A 23,608-nucleotide genomic window follows, 5' to 3' on the forward strand; every position below is an offset into this window, starting at 1 on the left:
GTTGGCAGGTTGTAAAGACCTATACCCTCTCCATTTTAACAATGTATCTCACAATTCAGATTATTTGTTTTTTTCAGCCATGTATTCCTGCTCAAAAAATACTTAATTTTTCTTTGCAAGATATTTGTCAGTTTGCATGTCTCCACTGAAAAAGACTTCCTCTCAAGCTGTGGTGTATAATTTGACGGGGAAATGAGAAAACTCTCAGCTTGGGTCACACATTCCAGAGTGCCAGTCCGTTGAAATTTGCATGGTAAAATTCGTATTGAATTCAAATGAAGCAATCACCATTCTTTTCAAAACTTCTAATACTTGGCAGTAAGTTACTGACAAACACATTTACACTTCAAACAGGTTTGTTATTTCACAACAAAGACCAGTCCAACATTTGCCACAGAGAAAACTAAGAAAGACGCTTTGCCAGTGCAACTAATGAGGAGGGATCTCCCTGAGCAGAAAACACTGTACACTCACATGACAACACGCTGTCAACTCATCAACACAAATAGACAGGAACTAGCCATAGAGTTGAAACATCTAAGAAAAATATTGAGATTGAAAGATTTTTGCTAGGTGTTGCTATTGTAGCAGTCTTTGTCTAGCTGCTCCCGTGTGCTCCTCACCTCCTGAGCTTTCTGCTGCTGCTTCATCATCTTGTCTTGCATCTGGTCATTTCTGTTGATGTCCAATCCGGTGCTCGGTCCAGGACTCAGGCCCAGGGATGGCGCTGAACCCACCGAGCCATCGGACAGAACCGGCTCGGTGCTAGACAGGGAGTCCGTCCTCAGCAGGGAGTCTGATGGAGGCATGGAGGGGATAGGCAGCTTGATCTGAGAGACAGACAGGTAGAACATTCAGCTATACATTCAGCTAAATAAAAGTATGCATTTGTCTTCTTGGAATATCGCATATCTATCAGATGATATTTAGAAGATGAACCAAATCATTGGTGCTGTTTTGTCTCAAAGAGCTCTGGCTTGTCTTTCTGTCAAATATTACCTTGATAGGCCTGATTGGCTCCTGATGCTGGGGCTGCTGGGATGGTTGCTGTTGTTGATGATGATGTTGTTGCTGTTGATGATGCTGTTGATGGTGAGGATAGGGAACATGCTGCTGCTGATGCTGATGGTGCGGGTGATGCTGCTGTTGTTGTGGTGCTTGGTGGTGGTGTGGCTGTTGTTGGTGGTGTTGGTGTGGGTGTTGTTGAAGGTGCTGCTGTTGGTGGAACTGTTGCTGTGGATGCTGCTGCTGCTGCTGCTGCTGTTGTTGTTGATGGTATGGGAGGCTCTGTGCTTTGTTCATATCGCGATGCATCTCCACCAGCCCTTCCTCCCTTCTGCCTCGCCCTCGACCCCGCCCACGACCCCTTCTGCTTTCTCCACCTACTGATCCCATCAGCCCCCTGCAGTAAGGAGGCTCTGGAAGAGGACGAATGCGGGGTCGCCCTCGCGGGCGGGGAGGGCCCTCACGTTTTGGTTTAGTTGGTTTCCTGCCTCTTTTCTTAGGGCCGTCATGGGGAAGGAGTTGCGGAGGGTGTCCAAGGGAGGGGTAGCCAGAGGGGTGGCAGAAGTCCATGTCACCCATGAGTGGACTGAGGCCACTTACTCCTGACACCCCCCCAGCCTTCCTACAACTAGATACCAAGTCAGGCAGAAGGTCAGGCAGGCGGCGACTGTTGAGGCGAATATCAGCTGGAACATCAGCTTTATCCTCGTCATCCTCAAATTCGTACTCCTGCGCATAGTTTTTCTTTGCCTGGGGCTGTGGCTCGCGCCGCTGTTTGAGCAAGTGAAAGGAGCTGGTCTTCAGTAGTTTCTTGGGCCGAGAGGAACAGAAGATAGGTGAGGTCAGACCACTAGTGCCTGAAGTTCCACCCACTCCAGCAGCTCCCATCATTTTGTTGACTGAGCCATCCCCATGAACTCCTGAACCACCCATTCCCATAGCAGGGGTTTGGGATTGGATTAGGCCGAGCTGCTCTGTATTTACAGTGGAGGGAAGCTCATGGGTCTTCAGAGAGTCAAGGTCTAAGTGCATGTTGCCATTTCCTGTTTCTGGAAGGCTGTGGCAGTACTGTCCATACCCTTGATCGCTATGGTGACCAATCATATCATAGCCACCTCCACCAGCTCCTGCTTTTAAGGCCTCTATACCCTCTTGCCCCTGCCCACGACCCTGGGAAATGCCCTCTTGAACGGCCTGTCCTGCCCCGGTATCCTCGGCACAGCTCGACTTGTAATCGTCTGAGCAAAACATGTCCTCCATCCCAGGGAAGAAAGAGCGGTCTTCGTCCTGTAAGAGAGAGTCTGGGAAGCATATGGAGGTTAGCGGCACAAACCTCTGCGGCTGCTGCTGAGTTTGGTTCTCTCCTGCTTTGCCCACGGGGCTCACAGTGTCGAACTGGTGCTCTTTGAGCTGGTCTAACTGGGAGTGTGAGAGCTGGGGTTCGGGCTCCCTTGGTTGGGGCTGCTGCTGCTGCTGTTGTTGGGGAGTTCCTATGTTGGATGCTATCTGGTGGGAATGTGGGTGGGCTAACTGAGCGTGTGAAAGCTGGTGATGAGGGTGCGCTTGCTGTTGGTGGTGGGCATGGGAGTGGGCGTGGGCCTGAGGCTGGTTGAGATGGTGCAGGTGTGAGGGGGTGGACAAGCCCAAGTCTGGTTCAGAGAGGAAATCGTGGAGATCTGAGGCTGTCTGTTGGGGATGGTGGTGGGGTGGAAGTCTATGTTGCTGTCTGTGTCGGTCTCCGTTGCCCCCCTCCCCTCCTCCAACAGTTACCCCCACCCTGACCCCACTTCTCTCAGGAGCTCCTCCGCTGTCCCTGCTGTTGGTCCGGGACAGAGACCGCTCCAGCATGTCCAGCGGAGACACTGAGTTCTGGCTGCCTTGGCTCTGTTCTCTTTGCTGGGCACGGCCGTAGTGGGCTTCCATAGCCTGGGACTGGAGCTGGAGCTGCAGCTGAGAGGACTGGTTCTGCGGGTGGGGCTCCACTCCGGCAGGCCCTGTCCCTCCGGCTGAACTCATCATTGCCTGCTGGCTCAGAGGGTGCTGCTGCTGCTGCTGCTGTGGAGGGGCTTGCTGGGGGTCCATCTTGGTCCGTGTAGTATGGGAAAGGACGGACGGCAGCATGTGGGCTTGCTGGGGGGGGTCTTGGGGAGAATCCATCAGAGAGAGGGAAGCCTGGCTTTGTCGAGCCTGCTGCTGCACATCGGGTGTCTTGCGCAAGTAGGGCATGTCTGTTGCATCTGGGGGCTTCTTCAGCTCCATGTGAGAGTGGCTATGGGAGTGGGAATGCGGATGGCTGTGCTGGGAGTGCTGGGAGTGCTGGCCATGCTGAGAGTGTTGAGAGTGCTGGGAGTGTTGCTGAGAGTGCGAGGATACATGTGAGGTGTGATGGGAGTGTTGTGAGTGTTGGTGCTGTGTGTAGGGGTCCCCTCTCCCATAATGGACCACTGAGCCCAGGGAGTCGTGCTGTTGTTGGTGTGGGTGGGTAGTATGGGAATGGGGGTTTGAGTGTGAAAGAGAGTCCGTGCCCCCTCTTCCCCCTCCAGCAGTGGACCCCGACATGGCTCGCTCTGCCTTGGTCTGCTGCTGTTTCTTCAGTGACATCTCCAGCTGGCTGTCCAAGCCGCTGGCTGCCCCAGCACCTGCCGTTCCAGGACCTGTGCTGCTGGTGGTGCTATTGGTGCGGATGACACTCTGAAGGTGATATCGCTCCTCTGAGACCTTGTTCATTTCATAGGCCAGCCCCTTAGCCCCCCCATCCCTGGCCTGAGGGAGAGGCTGGGGTGGTTGCTGAGGTGGGGGCTGCGAGTGATGCTGGGAAGGGTGCGGAGTTGGGCTCTGGGCATGTAGTAAATGCTGGATCAGGAAATCATCATCATCCTCTTCCTCATCTTGGGAGCGCTCAACTCCCAGCATGTCAGTCTCTGATTTTGGCTTGGATGGTGTGGGATGGTAAGACTGGCTCTGGGCTGCTCGGGTGTCAGGATAACCTTGTGGCGAGGACATAAAGGCAGGGGACAGGACAGAGGAGAGGTACTTGTTGGCCCCTGAGCCTCCAGGGGACTGTGCAGGGCGAGCAGGGGCAGGCGAGGGCAACCCTGGGCAAATGTTTGCAGAGTTGCTGGAGGGGGAGGGGCTGGAGTCAGGCAGGTGGTAGGAGCTGCTGCCTCCATTACCAACACTAGCAGCCCCGCTTCCTGAACCTGCAGATACACCTCCACTGCCAACTGCAGCAGCTCCTGGTCCAGATCCACTTCCTGTTGACCCTCCAGCTCCCCCGTACCCCAAGGAAGGACTACCTGCTCCCCTGAGAGAAGCTGGCAGTGAGCCGAAGCTTGAGTCCCCATAGACTACCTCTGCAGAGAATGAGCGTCCTCCTGAGCCCAGACTAGCGTAGCCCTTCCCCCCAGTGCCCCCTGTTCCAGAGCTCAGGTCCTGGGCCTGAGGTGAGTTGAAGCCTCCATAAGGCTGGGCCATGTGCGTGGATGGAGGCTGGCTGGGGGAGTAGGACTGGGCCTGTGGCTGGGGAGGGGTCTGGCCTGGTAGGCCTGCACTGGATTTGACAGTTGCCACAGGAGAACCGTAGGTGGAGAGGCAGGGCTTAGGTGCTGGCTGCTGGACAGAGGTGGAGGACACCACAGGAGGGGGGGGTGGAGGTGGAGGTGGAGGAGGGGGGGCAGACTGAGGTGGGGGTTGCTGCCGAGAAGGAGCAGATGAGGGGCCGGTGGTGGCGTTGGAGCTGGAGGAGGAGGAAGAGGAGGAAGAAGAGGTAGAGGAGGCTGAGGGTGGAGTGTGGGGGGTGCGGGAGGAGGAGGATGCCGAGCCCGAGGAGGAGTAGCCACTACTGGAGCTGGAACTCTTGGCCCCCTTGGAGCCTGAGGAGGAGGAGGCCGAGGAGGTGGAGGAGGAGGTGTAGGGAGTCTGAATGATAGGCCGGTATGCCTGCGGTTCCGTCCGGGGCGAGGGCTTGGGGTCGGAGGACGGGCTCTGCTCCCCCAGGGGGCTGCAGGACATTCCGGCATGCCGGTGGTGGCTGGCTATCTGCTGGTAGCCTGATACGCCGCCACAGCTCAGGTAGTGCTGCAGGGGGTGTGGTGTGGGCTGGGCCGGGGAGGAGCGCTGGTAGTGCTTGATCACGCTGTCCTGCCGGGGAACCGCCCTCTCCTGGGGAGGCTGGGGCTGAGGGGGTGCTGGGGGCGGCGGGGCCGGTGTGGATGAAAACATGGAGGCATTATAAAGCTGCGAGGACTGGTCATGGAGTTGCGAGGACAGCAAGTTGAACTGCGGAGGGGGCAGGTGGCGACTGGAGGAGGAGGTGGGGGCTTGAGGCTGGGGGGGACCCGGGGGCTCCTGGGGGCCTCGGTAGGCAGCACTCTGGGAGGACAGCAGGCGGTCGAAGCCCAGGCTGGACTGGGAGGGCGTCTTGATGTGCAGTAGTGGATCGTGGGGGGACAGCAGGCCATTGGAGGTGGGGCTGAACGTTGGCGTGTCCTGCAGGGAGAGCGAGGGAGTGAAGGAACGTCCAGAGAAGGAGGCGGGATGCTGGTAGGCAGAGAGGGCTGAGGAGGAAGGGAAGGAGCCAGAACCTGGCAGCGCCCCCGAGATGAAGAGCTCTGCCGGCGCCGGCGTATGCATCGCTACAACACACAACATTACATGGAGACGGTTGGTCAATGCAAGTCACAGTTCAAATTCAACAAACAATTTTTCACGTTGACAAGTATGTTTTGCCTTTTGTATGGTATTCCCCCACCGAGCACACACTCACCAGTCTGCCAGGAGGGAGTGCGAAACTGGGAGAGGAGGGAGGACGCAGAAGGGGGGGGCTGCGGACCCCGGGACTCCAGAGCTGAAATCAGATTCATGACGGAGGGGTCGGGGCCTGAGGGGCTCGCGTGGTGCAGGCCGGCGTCAAACAGCCCCGACAGGCCTGGCAACAAACCACAGCCTTCACTTAACAACAACACACAGCCTGAGCAAGTGCAGGACAACATTCTTCATATACACACATAAATATATATCTATATATAAGGTCATTTGCAACAACTGAACATATGACAATGGAATCATATTTGAGTAATGTTCACAATATGTGAACATTTTGAATTGAATTGTTTTTAATTGTTTTTAATTGTTTTCAAAAACTCTGCCTTGAACCCCCTTTCTCTCTCTCTCTCCCTGTCTCCCTCTCTATTTCTCTCAGGCATTTTAGAATTCAAATTCTCATAGAGAGCCTCTCTCTCTCACTGTCTCTCTCTCTCTCTCTCTCCCTTTCTCTCTCTCTCTCACTGTCTCTCTCTGTCTTTCTCTCTAATTCTAATTCTCTCTAATTCTAATTCAAAACAAGCTTTTGAATTAAAATAAAGATTAAAAATAATAACAGCAAGAGCTAAGTCCACAGCAGGTTGAAATATAAATATAAATATTCTGATACAATTACACATTCTGTAAGAGAGGATCTGATTATTCCAACTGTTTTGACCATGGCAGCTTATTTAAGAAAAAAATATTTAGATGTGAGCTATAAGATTTACCATTTGGGAGCAATTCTGCTTGTTTTTCAGGAGATTTCACGATGTGTTGTTCTTATATTTTTGCAAGTCACATCTATTGAATATGTAGTAAAACTTTCCGAACCTGTATATCTATTATATATAATTATATGTATTCATTCTTGGGTTCTGGAGACTCTATTCGCAACATTTTAATATGTCTAGTGTTAACCTATTCATAATTTCTTGGGACATCATGCGGTCAAAATGCAGTTTAGGTCTTCTTTTTCCCCATTCATTCCAATTTCATTGATTTGGAATTTACTACTTTCCTCTGAGTTATTGTTCTACCTCTATCATGACGCTCTCTATACCTATTATCCCTCTGATGTCCTCTATAGTACTTTGGAATGATAGTCTCCTTTTGGGGACTGCATCATACTACTGTTACCAAACAAAAGACTGAGAATCAGAAGTGTATTTCCAGTAGGCTTGGACGATATCCAAATTTTTTTTTTTCCCTGTTTTTTTTTTTTGGGGGGGGGGGGGGGTTATTTTATTTCTTCCAAATTACATCAAATTTCTAGGCTATAATAATATTCAATATTGCGAGAAATAACGTGATATTCATGAAATGTACATTCGATAATAAAGAATATCAGCCCAAGCCTAATTTCCAGGGAAACACTATCTTGTCCATACTCACCTAGACTGCGTCCGGCTGCCCCCCAGGCCCCGCCCTGTCCGGAGCCTCCTGGGTGATGGTTGGTTGCATAGCCCTGCAGGGGGTGGGGGGTGCCATAGGCCTGCCGGTGCAGCAGCTCTGAGTCTGGATGGGATGACCTGGAGCTTCCATACACCAGGCTGAGGAAAACACAGCTATTAGGTTGACTATTAGGCTGTCTCTTAGAAAAAAACACTGGATTTTCCTTCAGTTGTGGAAGACATGTGAAAGGGAGGGGAGGCAATGGTGATAGACAATAGCTATACATGCAAGGGGAATTAACCTGGTTACTCAGCTAACCTCTTTTTGGGTGGATGCATGTAAACATCATAACTGGGCTACAATAACCCAGGTAATCTCATACTCTGGTTAAAATGCCTGGCTTCCTCCCATATTAAACTGGTTACTGTGGCAAACATCTTGCTGCTTTCACTTTGGGTTTCGCTGTCTAGTCAAATTCAGACTCACACAGCATTTTGGGCACATTTTGATGTAAAAGATATACAGCTTTGATCTACTGGGATCTACTATTGGGATCATCATTTGCTTCCCCTGTATTAGGAGTAAGCTATTGCTCAGTCAAAGAGGGAGGGATAATATTTTGTCAACTGGTTTATTCATGACAACAAGGAGACTCAATCACAGGGTATCAAAGGTTTATGGAAACAGATTAACCAGACCATGACCAGTATGAACAGGTTACTCTGGTATGGTACCATAGTGGATGAAGCTTCTCCAAATTCTTATTCCTTTCAATTATGGACTGCTAGATAATCACTGATTATGTATTGATTAACATGGAATCTAGTAGTTGTGTTTTCACTATTCACTGCCTTTTTTACCTTCAGAGGAATAGCCCGACTTCAAGAAGCCGAGCAGAGAAGGCCTAATGTCATTCGTAATACGAAACGTCATTACTGTGGAAATGCAGAGCAGTTTTGCATTAAAATTAATTGGATTTACTGGTGAAATTTTAACAGCAGCTAGCTGGGTGACATATCCAGTGCATCTAGGAAGAAGACCCTTCGTCAGTACAAAGAGAAAAAAGAAAATTTGTTCAACTGCATCAAACTAATTGTCAGTCAATATATCAGTTTGCACATATACTGGGCTATTATCCTTTTATTAAATATCAAAAATCGGTCAGTGTCGTCCACCTCTGATATGATGGAGGTTCCTCCCTGACCACAACTACAGAAAAGAGTACAGTCTGGAAAACCTAACATAAAATTTGATTCTCTTTCCACATTTTATCGATTCATTTCATTATTCAATAATATTTCCTGTAAATGAATTCATCATTTAAAGGTAGTAATGTATCCCAGAGATTCTCTACCACTGAATAGATATGGTGCGTCACTAACCCTAAAAGAATTTCATTAGTTTGGTTTCAATGAGTTTTAGTGTCCCATGGTCTAAATGCTGTTTCAGGGGCTTTCCCCCCCCCAACAAGAATGAAATTCTAGGGGAAACACTGAATACTCGTATTGGCATGAAAATGAAAATCCAAATCAAATTTAAAGATACGGAATATCGGCACAAAATACTGCAGCTTCGGTCCAAAAATTGCTGGTATCAGCGTCAGCTTTCAAAAACCCCTATCAATCAAACCCTAATCAAAACAATATTATTTCAACAAACATCCACTGAGTGAGCATCTAGATGTCTGTTCATTACAATAAGGATACAGAGGAATGAGGAGGAAAATCCATCACTACATTGCTCTCTACATCCAACTCAGATTAAGGCCTCTCTAATCCACCTATACACTTTAATAATGCCTGTTTATTTAATTCTATAAACACTGGACCTTAATATAAGGAAGGCTAAATGCATTGGAAAAGGGCTAGGGTGAGGTGAACCCAAAAGTAGTTTTTGCTGAATATGTTTTTGTTTTTTGTTTTTTACAATGACCATATCAAACATAAACATAATGTCAAAGTCTCAAGGGTTTCATTCAGAATACAAATAACACACTGTCAGATCAATCTGTACCATAAACAGATCAGTGTCAAAGCAAAAACAGTTTTGCATGACAAGTACTCTAAGTAAACCATAGATAATCAAGTCAAATGAATTTCCGGTGTCCCTTGTGCTGCTGTAGAATGCGGATATGTGTGCCATACACAATTTAACATTTTTAAATTTTAATCATTTAACATTTTTTTGGTTTGGGATTTGGGATTTTTTGGTATCACGTTCACTCAGAGTTGTTTCGTTTGATGAGGAATGCTCCTGTCAGCCTTAACATTCATGTCAGCAAGTCCTAACAGTGATTTGATTTTCTTTCACTGTTGAACAGTTGACTGGCCGCATTCAAATGATGCTGTTGTTCCAATGACAGGCAGATAGACAATACACATATCTGCCTGTATCACTAACATAACTCAGGGGGTGCTGTCTGGTTTCAGGTTTTTACTGGGAATGACTCATACTTGGCTAGAGTATGAAATCTCATTAACATTCATTATGAACTACATGTTGACTGCCAATACAATTAATTTTCCTACTAATTTCAGTCCAATCTCAATATGCTCATGGTTACTAATGTACTGTTGTGATATTTTAAAAAGCAGTCTCATCTATATTTTCTTGTGAGAATCACAATTCAATTCCTTGCACTATCATGCTTCTCCGTGCATCTTCAGTTCACTAGACATCAAAGAAAATAAGGTCTACACCTTTGTGACATGATGCTATTGTTTCTTGAAAAAAAAGAAGAGCAAGATGAATAGTCTTATATGGAGTCTGAGAAGCTTTTGGCCTTGGCATTACTAGAGGTCACAGGAAGCTGACAATGACCGTGTGGTTTAGATCAGAATAGGTGAAACTTAGCAAGGCAATGCATGTGTGGTGTGTGGTGGGGGAGTGTCAGTTTCAAGAGTACTACTGACAATTGTGCTCATCTGACAAGTATATAAAGATGAGAGGATTACTACCAAATCCATCATTTCCAACACTTCAAACCTTCATTGAAAGCAGGGAGGTGTAAAGCCCAGCTCAGTCGTCAACACAACAATTCCAAGTAAGATTTCCATGAATTTGGAAAAGGAATCAAATGCACTTTAAGGCAAATCTTAAACACTGCAGCGACATTCCAACTGAACACACATCTCAACAAGCAATACTCAGACTTAAAATGGGGGCTATATTAATATATTCAAGCGACAATTCCAACACTCAGACATAAGTAGAAATGTATGAATGTAAATGTGCACAGAAAGTCTGGATTCCAGTATTAGCAGGATGTGTAAAATAGGAATCCAGAGTTTTTTGAACATTTTCATTCATACATATATATGTATGAGTGCTGGAATTGTCAGTTGAGTATGTTTATATAACCTCAATTTGCTCTATTCTTATTTATACCCTATTACTATTTGCTGCTGCAATGACCCAATTTCTCCATCATTCAAGTTTTATTTTATCTCACCCAATCTTTGCTCTTGTTTTCTACTCCCTCGTTCACCTGGTTCCTCATCCTGTAAAGGCTTTCCTCACTTTGTTCCTCAACCAGTAAATGCTTTCCTCACTTTGTTCCTCAACCAGTAAAGGCTTCCCTCAGTTTGTTCCTCAACCAGTAAAGGCTTCCCTCACTTTGTTCCTCAACCAGTAAAGGCTTCCCTCACTTTGTTCCTCAACCAGTAAAGGCTTTCCTCACTTTGTTCCTCAACCAGTAAAGGCCTTCCTCACTTTGTTCCTCAATTAGTAAAGGCTTCCCTCACTTTGTTCCTCAACCAGTAAAGGCTTTCCTCACTTTGTTCCTCAACCAGTAAAGGCTTTCCTCAGTTTGTTCCTCAACCAGTAAAGGCTTTCCTCACTTTGTTCCTCAACCAGTAAAGGCTTTCCTCACTTTGTTCCTCAACCAGTAAAGGCTTTCCTCACTTTGTTCCTCAACCAGTAAAGGCTTCCCTCACTTTGTTCCTCAACCAATAAAGGCCTTCCTCACTTTGTTCCTCAATTAGTAAAGGCTTCCCTCACTTTGTTCCTCAACCAGTAAAGGCCTTCCTCACTTTGTTCCTCAACCAGTAAAGGCTTCCCTCACTTTGTTCCTCAACCAGTAAAGGCCTTCCTCACTTTGTTCCTCAATTAGTAAAGGCTTCCCTCACTTCGTTCCTCAACCAGTAAAGGCTTTCCTCAGTTTGTTCCTCAATTAGTAAAAGCTTTCCTCAGTTTGTTCCTCAACCAGTAAAGGGTTTCCTCAGTTTGTTCCTCAATTAGTAAAAGCTTTCCTCAGTTTGTTCCTCAACCAGTAAAGGCCTTCCTCACTTTGTTCCTCAATTAGTAAAGGCTTCCCTCACTTTGTTCCTCAACCAGTAAAGGCTTTCCTCAGTTTGTTCCTCAATTAGTAAAAGCTTTCCTCAGTTTGTTCCTCAACCAGTAAAGGCTTTCCTAAGTTTGTTCCTCAACCAGCAAAGGCTTTCCTCACTGTGTTCCTCAACCAGCAAAGGCTTTCCTCACTTTGTTCCTCAACCAGCAAAGGCTTTTCTCTGTTCCTCAACCAGCAAAGGCTTTCCTCAGTCTGTTCCTCAACCAGAAAAGGCTTTCCTCACTTTGTTCCTCAACCAGTAAAGGCTTTCCTCAGTCTGTTCCTCAACCAGTAAAGGCTTTCCTCAGTTTGTTCCTCAACCAGCTTTCCTCACTTTGTCCCTCAACCAGTAAAGACTTTCCTCAGTCTGTTCCTCAACCAGTTAAGGCTTCCCTCACTTTGTTCCTCAACCAGTAAAGGCTTTCCTCACTTTGTTCCTCAACCAGTAAAGGCTTTCCTGACTCTGTTATTGAGTTATTAAAAGTCGTGTTAGCTTCCTAACATCCCCTCTGCTTGGATCTGAAGAACGCTTATAAACTTTTAGGCCTAATAATTAGCCTATTCCTCTTTTCCACTGCCACCTCCTTCATTCCTTCCACCCCTGCTCCAGTCTTTGCACATCCTCTTTTCTACCTCTGCTGTCTCTTTTCCAGTCAGAGCAAAGAGGAATGGAGCTGCAGGTTTCTACAGGCTTGATAAATAGATGTCAGCAGAAAATGAGTCCTGATAGAAGAACTTGACTTATGATAAAATATTATTCATCATGCTATTCATGTATCATCATATATCTACTATGATTAAAATGGGGGGGAATTTTTACGGATTGGCAAGATGCTATTTGATTTACTATTGAGTGTACTGTACTGTGTCCTTTAGCATATGGAGGATAGCACAAAATGCTGTCACACACACTTATGCCTATACACGTGTGTGTATGCACGCATGCATGCATGCACACAGTAAGTCTACTGCATCGAAGCATCGTTCTTAAATTTTTTCGGAAAATATCCTATTACAATGAAATACCACAGGAGTTCAGCTTTGCAATGGTTATTTCTTTGACCTACAGTTCAGTCTGCAGTAGTGAATATCCACTACTCTCTCCCATAGCTACCCCCTAATCTGTAATATCACACAGAGGCACAGCTACAGTACATAGAAAAGGTGACTTTGTCAGTCCCCCACTTTGTAGGGATACAATTATGTTGTAGTTAGAAGATAATGCAAACGTATTTACATGTAAAGGTTAACACAGACATTGGATGAGTCCACAAGTTCATTCTCATTCACTGTCAGTGGATTAGTTCTGCGCTGATTATCGGTTCAACATACAGATTAGAGTCTTGATTCTCTTTTTGTAGCTTTAGAACAGTATTTTTCATATTCACAAATATTGATTGAAATGTCTAAGATCATGTGAATAACACATTTCTATGATTAACATGAGTGGTCCTCTTAAATTAAGGGGTGTTCTCCTTTAATAAAGGCATTTTACATATATTACATATATGCAATATTTTTATTTTTATTAGTATTTATTCATTTATCCTTTATTTAACCTGGGTAGTCACGTTGAGATTTGCATCTCTTTTTCAAGTGGGCCCCGGCCAAGAAAGGTGGCATGCAGAGAGTTTCATATAACACAATACAACATTACATTAAAACAATCAGGAAGAAAAACACAATGGAAAAAAAAAACACATACGAAAATAAAGACGCAATAATAAACCTCAATACATCAGTTAAAAACATGAGCACTCCATGGTAAGCAGGTCTCCAATTTGTTCTTTAAATGTATCAATTCCAGTAAGAGAGTTTAACTTAAGATCTCTTACAGATTCCAAGAAAATGGAGCAGCATAGCTGAAGGCATGTTTTCCAAATTCAGTTCTTATATTGGGAACATGATATAATCCACAAATCTGTAATATAGCATATGCCAGATTAGATTTGCTATGCATTTTGCATTTGAAGGCATCTGATATTCACACAGAGGATGACGTGGACTCTGAGTTTGGAGATGCCCTTGATTTTAGGCTCCAGCCCTAAAACAGCTGGTGACTGGCTCGGCTCAGGTCTGACAAGGTGGCAACTCAGATCTACTGCTGGACCAAAGTTCAACAGCCACAGAGGTCACCAATTAACATTTTGTCTAGTGCAGACAACCAGAAGCTCCAGTGGAACATACGTTTAAAAAAGTATATTTTTCAGTCTGTGGAGATGCAATATACATAGTCTAGGACTTTTTCCAAGGTCTACACCAAAAGGTCATACAATTATACACTCTAAGCCATTAAGTTCAAGATTCATCAACCAATAAACTACTATGTTGGACGTCACAGCTTTCAAATACATTGTTGTTAACAAAAAACAGCAGAACTAATTAAATAAATAAATAATAACAGTAAACATCTGTACATCTGCCTTTAAACTGGAGCTTTTTCTCATCCACATCACTTTACATGTTTTACATTTGTAAACTAGATGATAAACTGAGCAGCTGTCTTAAACTACGAAAATGCTGCAAGAGGAGCTTCAGTTTCAGAGAAGCACCTTTGGGTGCAGAGATGGAGCCCAGTGGAGTCTGTCTGAAGACTGATGTGGTTGTCAAGGCGACCGCTAATGTGGAATCAAGCTAACAGGAGCTAACGCTAGCTAGGCCGCCCTTCATTCCAACACACAGCAACACTAACGTAAGGTTAACAAGAAAATTTATATCTGCTGAAATTTAATAACAGCAGCAGCGGAGGTAGAGTGAGCAACATTAATGCGTTCTAAAAACGAATAAAAATGCTTGAATAATTTTAGCAGTTAAGTAGCTGGCGAGTTTGCTAGCGTTAAAGCTACCGTTAGCCGTCTCTATGGTTAGTCTCAATAGCTAATTAGCGTGTTTGCTAACGCTTGCTGTGTAGCAACCCAACCTCAGAGAAAAGCTAGCGTTGGTAGACGTCTGAAAGGGAATTGGCTGGTAGCTACACTGTGTGCTGCACAAATTAATTCTAATGTCACTCATATGCAGGATAATGTGCAAGGTAACTGAAATGGTAAAACAGCCTGCCTTGACTAATAGCCAAGCGTTAGCTAATGCTAGCACAGAATTTGTTGTTTGTTGTTGATTTGTTGTTGTGTATGTATATTGTACATTTGTTCACCTGCCCAGGGTCTAGGGATGAAAATTGGCTGTCTAACTATATCTCTGTACAATGCATCAGACTTAGTGTAGGTTTGTGTTTTATTGTACGCGGTCCCTGTTAAATAAACGTAACATTAGCTATCATTTTACGTTACATTACCTATAAACGTTAATTAGCTACTTTCCTCAAATGTTTTATCTATGCGAATAGCTCTGCTCCCATGTAACTTACACCGTGTAGTATGGAATATTAACCACACTACATTAAACACACCCTAGTGAGTCACATGTGTCATTACTATAATTTTAATGTTAGAGCTCAGTAAGTTAATAGTTCACCAGCATCAGCCACAGTTTTGGTGAATTGAATTCAAGCAACTGCTTTTCTATTAGCATAATACTGGCTACCGTAACTGCTTGTGCTATAGTTGGTGATGCCCGTTATGTTTTAATTAACGAATAAAGATTTAATTTAAAAAAAAATGCAATTTGTGATTATTGTGTTTTTTTTAAAACATCATTTCATAATAGGTCAGTCCTAGTTTTTGTTGTTTTCAGAAAACCAGGATTGAGCAGGACTGGACATGGCCATGTTTTCCATTGCTAGACTGTGAGCTAGCTACAGTGCTAGCTAGCTCTGTGCATCACATTGCCAAATGGATTTGATTTGTATAGCTAATTAGTAAGCTACCAATCAACCTTGTTCTGCAAGCATGCCTGTCATGCATTTGTTGAGGCAACATCTTAGAAACAGACAAAGCTGCAATGGACATAACGGTACCAATTTAGTGCTATAACCTAGATGTGATATTTGTCTTTCATTTTTTTGTAATAGGCTCGCAAGCGGTATCCAGCAACCCATCCCCCTTCTTTTCGCCCCTCTCCTCCTCCTCTGTCTCCGTATCACCATTAACCCTCCATCGCATTCCTTGCATTTTGGAGACAGCCCCCCTCCCCCTCCCACTCCCCCGCTAATGACAATACGGCTGGCTGTACCTGAGACTGGTAGCCATGTAGCAGCGCCATGCAGCCGGGCTGAATGCAGAGGCACAGGTAGTAGTGTGGCCATGGCATTGTTAGAGGCAGTTAAGCACATTGATGCACCTACAGGAGTCCATGGGTGCCCATGCTTGGCCACTGAGGCTTACCTTGCTTTGGCCGATCTGTCGTAAGTCCATCCCGTCCCAGCGCCCAGATCTCCGAATCCTGCAGCAGGATAATTCCTCTCCATGAAAGAAAAGACTGGACGAAGATGGACAGATAGTGAGGGGAAGGGGAGGGAGGAATGTCTTCTCTTTCTCTCTTCTTGCTTCTGTTTATTTCTCCGTTTGACGAGCCTGTAGACTGGGAGGAATGGAGGGAGGAGAAGGAGGAGAGGAGGAGGAGGGGGTCACAACAGCCAGCAGCACCTCCTCCCTCCTCTCCTCTCTCCATATATTTCACTGTCTATTGTCTCCTGTGTTCAGCTGATGGGCTCTATAGCAGATGCTCCACATTCTTTAGCAGCTTTAATAAAGAAAGCTATATTCACGTTGATTCTCTACCAACAGCTGCTCTGCTACTGCTCCCTCACCATAGTAAAGCTATTTTCGCTCATTTTGTTCACAAGACGCCATTTTTAAGAGGAATGACTGGGCTGGCGTTCATCCTCTCCCTCCCTCACACACACACACACACACATACACACACAATTTGTCATGGCACAGGCAGTGCAATGTGGTGTAGCATTGTAGGAATGGAAGACAGTAGAAATGGGAGTCTGGTGAAAGAGCTCAGCTTACACTTCTGTAGCCAGCTGTATTTATAGAAATAAATAGTGCAAACACAAGCTACAATATCTAAAGAATGAGATGTGCTGACATATTCCTGAGTGAAGGGGTAGACACATTTACCTGGTTGAACAAGTTCCAATATACATTAATAGAATGATTGGATGGCCCTTTTCCATATTGAACAATATATATTTTAGAGGAGTAATACACAGATTATTGGCCTTTCTTTTTTGAAAAGAAGAAACAATACTCTCTTTATCACATAAAAAAATGAGAAATTGAGGCTTTAATTAAAAGTCTGTCTTTAAATGCATCTGGTAAAAGACATATATTACACATATATTGCAATCAGTAAATATTATAATTAGGCTTTTACAACCCTCAAATTTGTTTGGTGTCACAGCCACAGTAACCCCCCCCCCCCCCTCTCCCAAGTAAAAAGCATTGCATCTGAAGGGTATGATAGAGTGTACATACATATGCATAACATACATTGTACATTCTGGGCTTGTATCATGCCTCGAATCATAAATATATCTAAATACAAAACCCCATTTAAAACTTCACTCAAACTATCTGTGCCAATAAACCATAATTAAGCTGTTCTGCCACTCTTCTCATTCATTGTCAGCTGGATCAGGAGGCTCCGATGGCGCCCCTCTGTGGGGAAAGAGAGGAAAAGTCTTTCAGTGCATTTGAACACTGCATACATCAGTGGTTTCCAATCACGGTCTATGGAGGTCAATCAGTTTGCAGGTTTTCATTCTAACCAAACACTACAGCAGCTCATTTCAACCAGAGAGAAAGAAGTAGTCAGCGAAATGAGTTGCTGTAGTGCTTGGTTGGACTGCAGACTCTCGGACCTCTATAGACCATGGTTCAGACCTATGTGTATAGATGCGTGTTAGATGCATGCACACAGCAGGTAGCTTTTACAGGCCTCATACCCAGAGTAAGGCGGTGGGGGGGCATCGTGCTGCCCACTGTGGTGCAGAGCCTCGTTGTAGCTGGGCAGACCTGGGGCGATGACTGCAGACAGCGGCACCATTTCTGGGGCTGGACGCCCATCCACTGCCATCCTCACTGGAGCACTGGACCAACACACAGAAAACTAACTCAGGGCACGTTTGCCTCACTTGCCCAGCTGAAAGAAAAGTTTAAGATACCTGCATCTCAATTTTTCCGCTATCTGCAAGTTAGCGATTTTGTACGCAAAAACACTCCCAGATTCTCCAGTATTCCCACTGGAAACCCTGTAGAGTATATCCTGAGCTTTAATAAGGTTTAGGAAGAGGTTTAACGCGCTTCAACCAACTCACAAGGAATAGTAGCCCTGTCCGGTGCTCTCAGAGTAGAGCAATCTTGTATCAGCAGGGACTTCAGAGATATGGTCCAAAGTATACTGGAGCACACAGATTAAAGGCAACAAACTTTATTGCAGGACTAACCCTAACCCTTCATCAGAGTTTTGACTCTGGACCATATCTCTGAAGTCCCTCCTGATACAAAACTTTAATAAGGTTTCTAAGGGTGTAATTTCAAATTATATACAGACTCATTAATAACCTCCAGAAAACCACCAACTCCTTTTAAAGGATAAGGCCGGTGTTTTTTAATGCATTGCTTACCGTCAACAAATCCTATGAAAATAACAAAATCAGCAAAACCAACAAGTCTCGTCCATGTAGCCAGTGCCCAATGAAGCCATGTCCCAGCAGCCATAGAACTCCATTGTATTAAAAAAACGATTAAAAACACGTCAAAGAGCCATGCTGCTGCTCTGGGCAACATATTTCATCATCGCGATGCACCGGGCCGGCCGACTTTTTCCTCAAACAACTTAATAAGCCGTCTGTAAACACGTTTGCGATTTCAGGAAAGTAGTTCCGTAGCACCGAAAATAGTCCCCGGTGTAATGAAGAATTTGTTCCCATTTGAATTTGATTTGGTAATAACTAGTCTGACTTTTCGTGGTAACAGTTAGCGATTTTTAAAATGTAAACTATGTCTTTGTGAGCTGTATTTCAAGGTTTTTAGCTTACAATTGGAGCCAATGACTTCCGGGTTGATGGCTAAAAACGGTACGTGGGAAGTCAGAAAGTAACGGGAGTAGAGCAAACGCATTGTTGATTTTGTTATTTTCATAGGATTTGTTGACGGTAAGCAATGCATTAAAAAACACCGGCCTTATCCTTTAAGGCACTATGGGAGAAGGACCTGGGGGAAGAATTTGATGAGGAGACGTGGAACTCTATTCTAAATAGGATCCACTACTCCTCTTTTAGTGCGAGGCATTGTCTTATTCAGTTTAAACTATTTCACTGCATTCATTGGTCCAGGGCTAAACTTGGAAAGATATTTCTTAGTACTGACCCTACCTGCCCTCATTGTAAACTGGAACCAGCTACTTTATTTCATCAATTCTGGTCATGCCCCAAACTGTCAGATTTCTGGGGATCTATATTTAAATGTTTTTCTGAGGTCTTTGAAATTGACTTTGAGCCTTGCCCCCTCACAGCTATCTTTTGGCTAGATGGGTCATTTTGCTTAACTGGAAACTTACCATTTTGCCCTCTTATAATCACTGGGTCAGAGACTTATTAGGCTGACTTAACCTAGAGAAACTTAAATTCAGCTCTCGCGGAAAACCTGAACATTTCTATGAGACTTGTTTTTTTGTTTTTTTTTGTGCGTTTGTTTGTTTTCCATTCTACACTCTCCCACTCTCCCTATACCTACAGTCCTATAGCTCTTGACATGATGTGAGATTCTTTTGTGTTTTATTTTATTTTGTATATGTTTTCATTTTTGGTTTGTTAACAACCCTAATATTGGTATGTATTTATTTGCTTACTGTGATTTTGTTGTGTGTTCTTGTGTTGACTATTGCCTTGTAAAAATAACAACAAAAAAACAATAAATATAATAAAAAAAAGAAAAAAAAGAAAACTCAGCAGAGGAATTAAAGACACCTATTACAAATGAAATTATTACCATAAATCAATTCAATAATTAACTCCACAAGTGGTCCCTCATCTTTACTCCACATGAGAATTCACTCACTTGGCCGACCTCCTTCCACCCTTGTTTTTGGCTTTGTAGCAGTAGATTCCCAGCACAGTGGCAATAACAGCAGACACTAGGACAGCCAGGATCCCTGCCACCAGCCCCGACACATCCACTCGGGGCACAGAGTCTTCAGGAACAAACATCATTAACATTGACCCACCGCTTCACCACAATACTCATAGCAATCAGTCAAGTCAGTCACTAATCAAAGTAGTGATTACTCTATCCATGACTGTCCTCCATTGCACTAACTGGTTTATTTAATCATTGCCACCCACCCATAAATGTGTAACTCCGCCCAATTCTGTCTTTCTGGCTTTCTTACTTTCTGACTGCTTCATGTACGCAAAGAGAAGTATACACTGCCTTCAAATTTGTTTCTTAGACAAATATAAATGGTGAAGTTGACGCCTTTGTATGAATTTAGTTCCAAAGCCTTTGCCTTTCCATCAAGGCAAAGGGCGGCGACTTTAAAGAATCTAAAACATAAAATAGTTTGGATTTGTTTAACACTTTTTTGGTCATTGCTAATTCCATTTGTGTTATTTCACAGTTTTGATGTCTTTATTATTATTCTAAAATGTGGAAAATAGTAAAAATAAATAAAAATGTGGTGTCCCCAGAGTTTCGATGGGCAGTCTACATATTATTGTTTTACTGATCTATATGTATAGGTATTATCATATTACTGTTCCACATTATTTTGCCAGTTGATGTGTTATTGGCAGTGAGTCCTGTCTCTGTTTGCTGAAAAATTAATCGAAATTTTATCGAAATCGCAATATGGCCTACTGCAATTTTCAAATCGCAGGAGGCGTAATATTTGTTAAAGGCGAAATGTGTGTCAAAATACCATTTTACATTAAATATTGTCGTGCTGCAGAGAGGGCTTAAGAAAATCTTTGTTTGGTACGGATCCCCGCAAAAATCACAGCATAATCATTTTAATACGTTTGACAATGAGAATGATGATGTAAAAATTATCATTCCCTCTAATATCGCAAATCATATCACAACTGCAATATCAGTCAAAATAATCGCAATTAGATATTTTTTCAAAATAGTTCAGCCCTACTATAAACTAGGTTTACAGAACATGTTACAGGTTTTGGGTACTAAGTAATGTTAATACACGTTTATTTTGACTACGCTTTTGTGCAGTACTTTCTTATAGACATCATTTGTCTGTACTTAAGATTATCATTATCATCAGGATTATCATATCAGTTGTGCATTTCAACAAGAACTATGCAGTGTTTGATAATCATGTTTTTGCGTTTTAGTGTTACATCTGTATTTCAAACATGAATGAGTCCCATGGTATTTAGACAAAGGAGCTTCTTTCATAGCATTACCTTGACTGTTGACATATGAGGCCCAGAATACATCCTGGAAAATGGAAGCAAAAGATTTAATGAAATAGCTCCATTAAAAAAAAAAAAACAGGACCTCAAGAATCACTTTAACATGAACTTCACACAACCTCCCCAACACCCCCCCCCCACTCTGAAAGGACCCCTTTTTTGGCTTCCACACTAATTCTTGCCTGCTACCTCTAGAGGTGGCGCCAAGTCAGGTTTAAAACTAGACTCCCACCATCTACACCACAAAAAGGTCTCTAGCTAAAGGTAGATTGGAAAAATAATTTAAAACCCATGCGCCGGCCTAAAATACAACCATCTTTTTTGGTGCCATCCTCTCATCATTTGGTGGAGCCTGTTCTGCTCTAGCCCTCCCTATCCAGATGAAGTGGACCAAGCAGGGTTACCGTCTTTGCGTCGTCTTCAAACACCTCCCTGGCCTCCTCATAGCTGCACATCTCCTCCACGCACTCCCTCTCCAGGCTGTCGGACACCACCAGCTCAAAGTCCCAGCTGTTATAGAGCAGCGAGCGGGAGAGGAAGGAGGCCGCCGAGCGCTCCTCCATCAACACTGGACCTCCTGCAGGGCACAGACACAGCACAGGCACAGGTTAGGACACGTCCCCATATACACCTATACAGAGAATAATACGCTTTCTTTCTATAGCAGCTGTTCACAAAGTTTACAATGCATAATACATTACATAGAAAAAGTAAATTACATAACATTCATATGACATAAAACTAGGTCAAAAGTAAATTAGTCAACAATAAATATAATTAGAATTAATGGTTACAAATGGATTTTAAAAAGTGATGTAACTAGCCCAAGTTCTGCAGGCAGATTGTTCCGCAGTATAGGAGCCATAATAATAAAATATCTAATCACGATTATTTTGACTATTTTGATATTGCAATTGCGATATGATTCGCGATATTAGAGGGAATGATATTATGTTAGCCATGATGTGATTTTACATCATTATTCTCATTTTCATTGAGAAACGTATTAAAAGGATTATGGTGTGATTTGAAAATTGCAGTAGGCCATATTGCGATTTCGATAAAATTTTTGATTAATTGTTCAGCCCTACGCTCAGCCCCCTTTTGCCCTATATTTAGACTTATATTCAGGTTAGAGCACAAACTTCATATTCTGGATTGGATTCTGATGTCCGAATCTTTTTTTTTTTTTTTTTTCAAGGGAGCCCTGGGTCTTGGTGGCAAGATGATTTGTTAAACCTCTTATTCAACGTGCACAAAAAAGTAATTTGCATTTCTTGTTTGTATGTGTGTGTGTGTGTGTGTGTGTGTTGTGTTTTAGGACTGTGCAAATAAAGTGATGTTGTGGTTTACCTTCAGTGTGTCTGTTGGTGACTGAGCAGCAGGCCAGCTGGAGCAGGGACAGCACAGTGAAACACAGCTCTGATCCGCCTGCCATGCTAAGAGGCAAAAACTACAAGGAAAAGACAAGAAACACCCCATGTGCCCACATTACAATACACCACCTCAGGCACAGCACCTTAAGGGGTTTGTCCCCCTCTCCTGGTGAAGACTTCCCCTAACTATTTCTGTAAAAAGTGTTTAGCTTATATAGCACAGAAAACCTGGAGCTTATAACCTGCTAGTCTCCAACGCTCCTTCCTCCTTACCTGGCTGGAGTTTGCTCCGCGTTTCAGAGGGAAAAATACCAATTATTCTTCTGTTGTGTTATTTTCAGACTCTGTTCAAGGAGATTTAGCCCATGGAAATATCCATTTGTCACGAACTGAACTCTTTTCTCAGGCGATTTTAGCAGTAAAACCGACAAACATTGTTCTTAAGCCGCTGTCCCAAGGAAACGTCAGACAGACCACAAACCTGTTTGACAACATAGCAGCTAGAGGGAGGAACCCCACCAACCTGTCTACCTGCCTGTCTGTTTGCCTGTGTGTGTGCCTGTTAACCTGCCTGTCTGTCAGCCTGTCGGAAATCTACCTGCCTGTCTGTGGCTAATAAAGCTTTCGGCGCAAGTTCAATCAGGGAGTCCATGAGAAATCGTTGTCAAATGGAACGCACCCCATCGCTTTCACATCACGCCTGGTTCACACGTAGTGACCAAGTACCGCGATTTCGCGCGCGAGTAGCAGTTGGGTTGTTCACACAAGAGGCGGATTTCTCCGCGCCGGCCAGCGGCAGGAGGAGAAAACCCCGTGGAAACAGCTGTAGGCTTTTGGAGAGGAAGCTTCATCTGTTCACTGCTGTCCTTGTAGAAACAATCCTGACGGCTCACTGTACTTTTCCACATCAGGGATGAATCTTCCATCTTCTTCATTTCTCCCTTTCTTCACAAACTCCCTCATATCAAAGCTGTTACGTTTATTTGTTTGTTTTCTCAGCAAGAGTTGTGACTTGTGATCAGGCAATAATTAGGAAAGCCTACGGGATCTCTCTCTCTCCGGCCTAAATAAATTAAGTAGAAATAAACAAATATGTATCCTTGTTTACTTTTGTGGCATTTCAATAACGCCAAGGGCGTAACTTTGGTTTGAGAAGTGGGGGGGGGACACAATAAAACGGGGAGTGTGGGGGTACTCCCCCAGAAAGAAATTTGCGATTTGAATCCCATTTCCTGCATTTCTACATACATTTAGGGACTACGGTAACCAATACAAAATTCGGGAAATAATTAAGCTGGTCATCATGCTAAATTCTGCCAAAATAGTACTAAAAATGCAGAAAAACTGTCTTACTTTCTGTATTGTTTA

General features: G+C 44.1%; 2 protein-coding genes across 2 annotated transcripts in view; both read right to left on the reverse strand.

Moving 5' to 3' along the window:
- The window catches only part of prr12b (proline rich 12b), a 32,254-nt gene extending 16,332 nt beyond the window's left edge, over positions 1 to 15,922 (reverse strand). The window contains exons 1-5 of the mRNA XM_071518995.1: positions 15,808 to 15,922; positions 7,201 to 7,358; positions 5,771 to 5,932; positions 1,000 to 5,639; positions 624 to 830 (exon numbers count right to left, since the gene is read on the reverse strand). Of these exons, the coding sequence (XP_071375096.1) occupies positions 624 to 830; positions 1,000 to 5,639; positions 5,771 to 5,932; positions 7,201 to 7,358; positions 15,808 to 15,890 (5,250 nt within the window). The 5' untranslated portion in view covers positions 15,891 to 15,922. The remainder of the gene's footprint in view (positions 1 to 623; positions 831 to 999; positions 5,640 to 5,770; positions 5,933 to 7,200; positions 7,359 to 15,807) is intronic.
- A 502-nt stretch (positions 15,923 to 16,424) lies between these two features.
- On the reverse strand, positions 16,425 to 22,816 carry prrg2 (proline rich Gla (G-carboxyglutamic acid) 2). Its single transcript, XM_071518999.1, has 7 exons — positions 22,514 to 22,816; positions 22,218 to 22,317; positions 21,269 to 21,441; positions 20,856 to 20,889; positions 19,495 to 19,627; positions 17,379 to 17,522; positions 16,425 to 17,091 (listed from the first exon to the last, which is right to left on the reverse strand). The coding sequence occupies exons 2-7, from the start codon at positions 22,300 to 22,302 to the stop codon at positions 17,049 to 17,051; spliced, it is 612 nt and encodes a 203-aa protein (XP_071375100.1). The 5' UTR covers positions 22,303 to 22,317; positions 22,514 to 22,816; the 3' UTR covers positions 16,425 to 17,048.
- Between the last annotated feature and the right edge of the window lie 792 nt (positions 22,817 to 23,608).

The sequence above is a fragment of the Centroberyx affinis genome, unplaced genomic scaffold (assembly GCF_046629955.1).
Source record: "Centroberyx affinis isolate AG114_WGS23_722 - 3 ecotype Tasmania unplaced genomic scaffold, CSIRO-AGI_Caff_v1 ptg000647l_1, whole genome shotgun sequence".
Taxonomy (NCBI): domain Eukaryota; kingdom Metazoa; phylum Chordata; class Actinopteri; order Beryciformes; family Berycidae; genus Centroberyx; species Centroberyx affinis.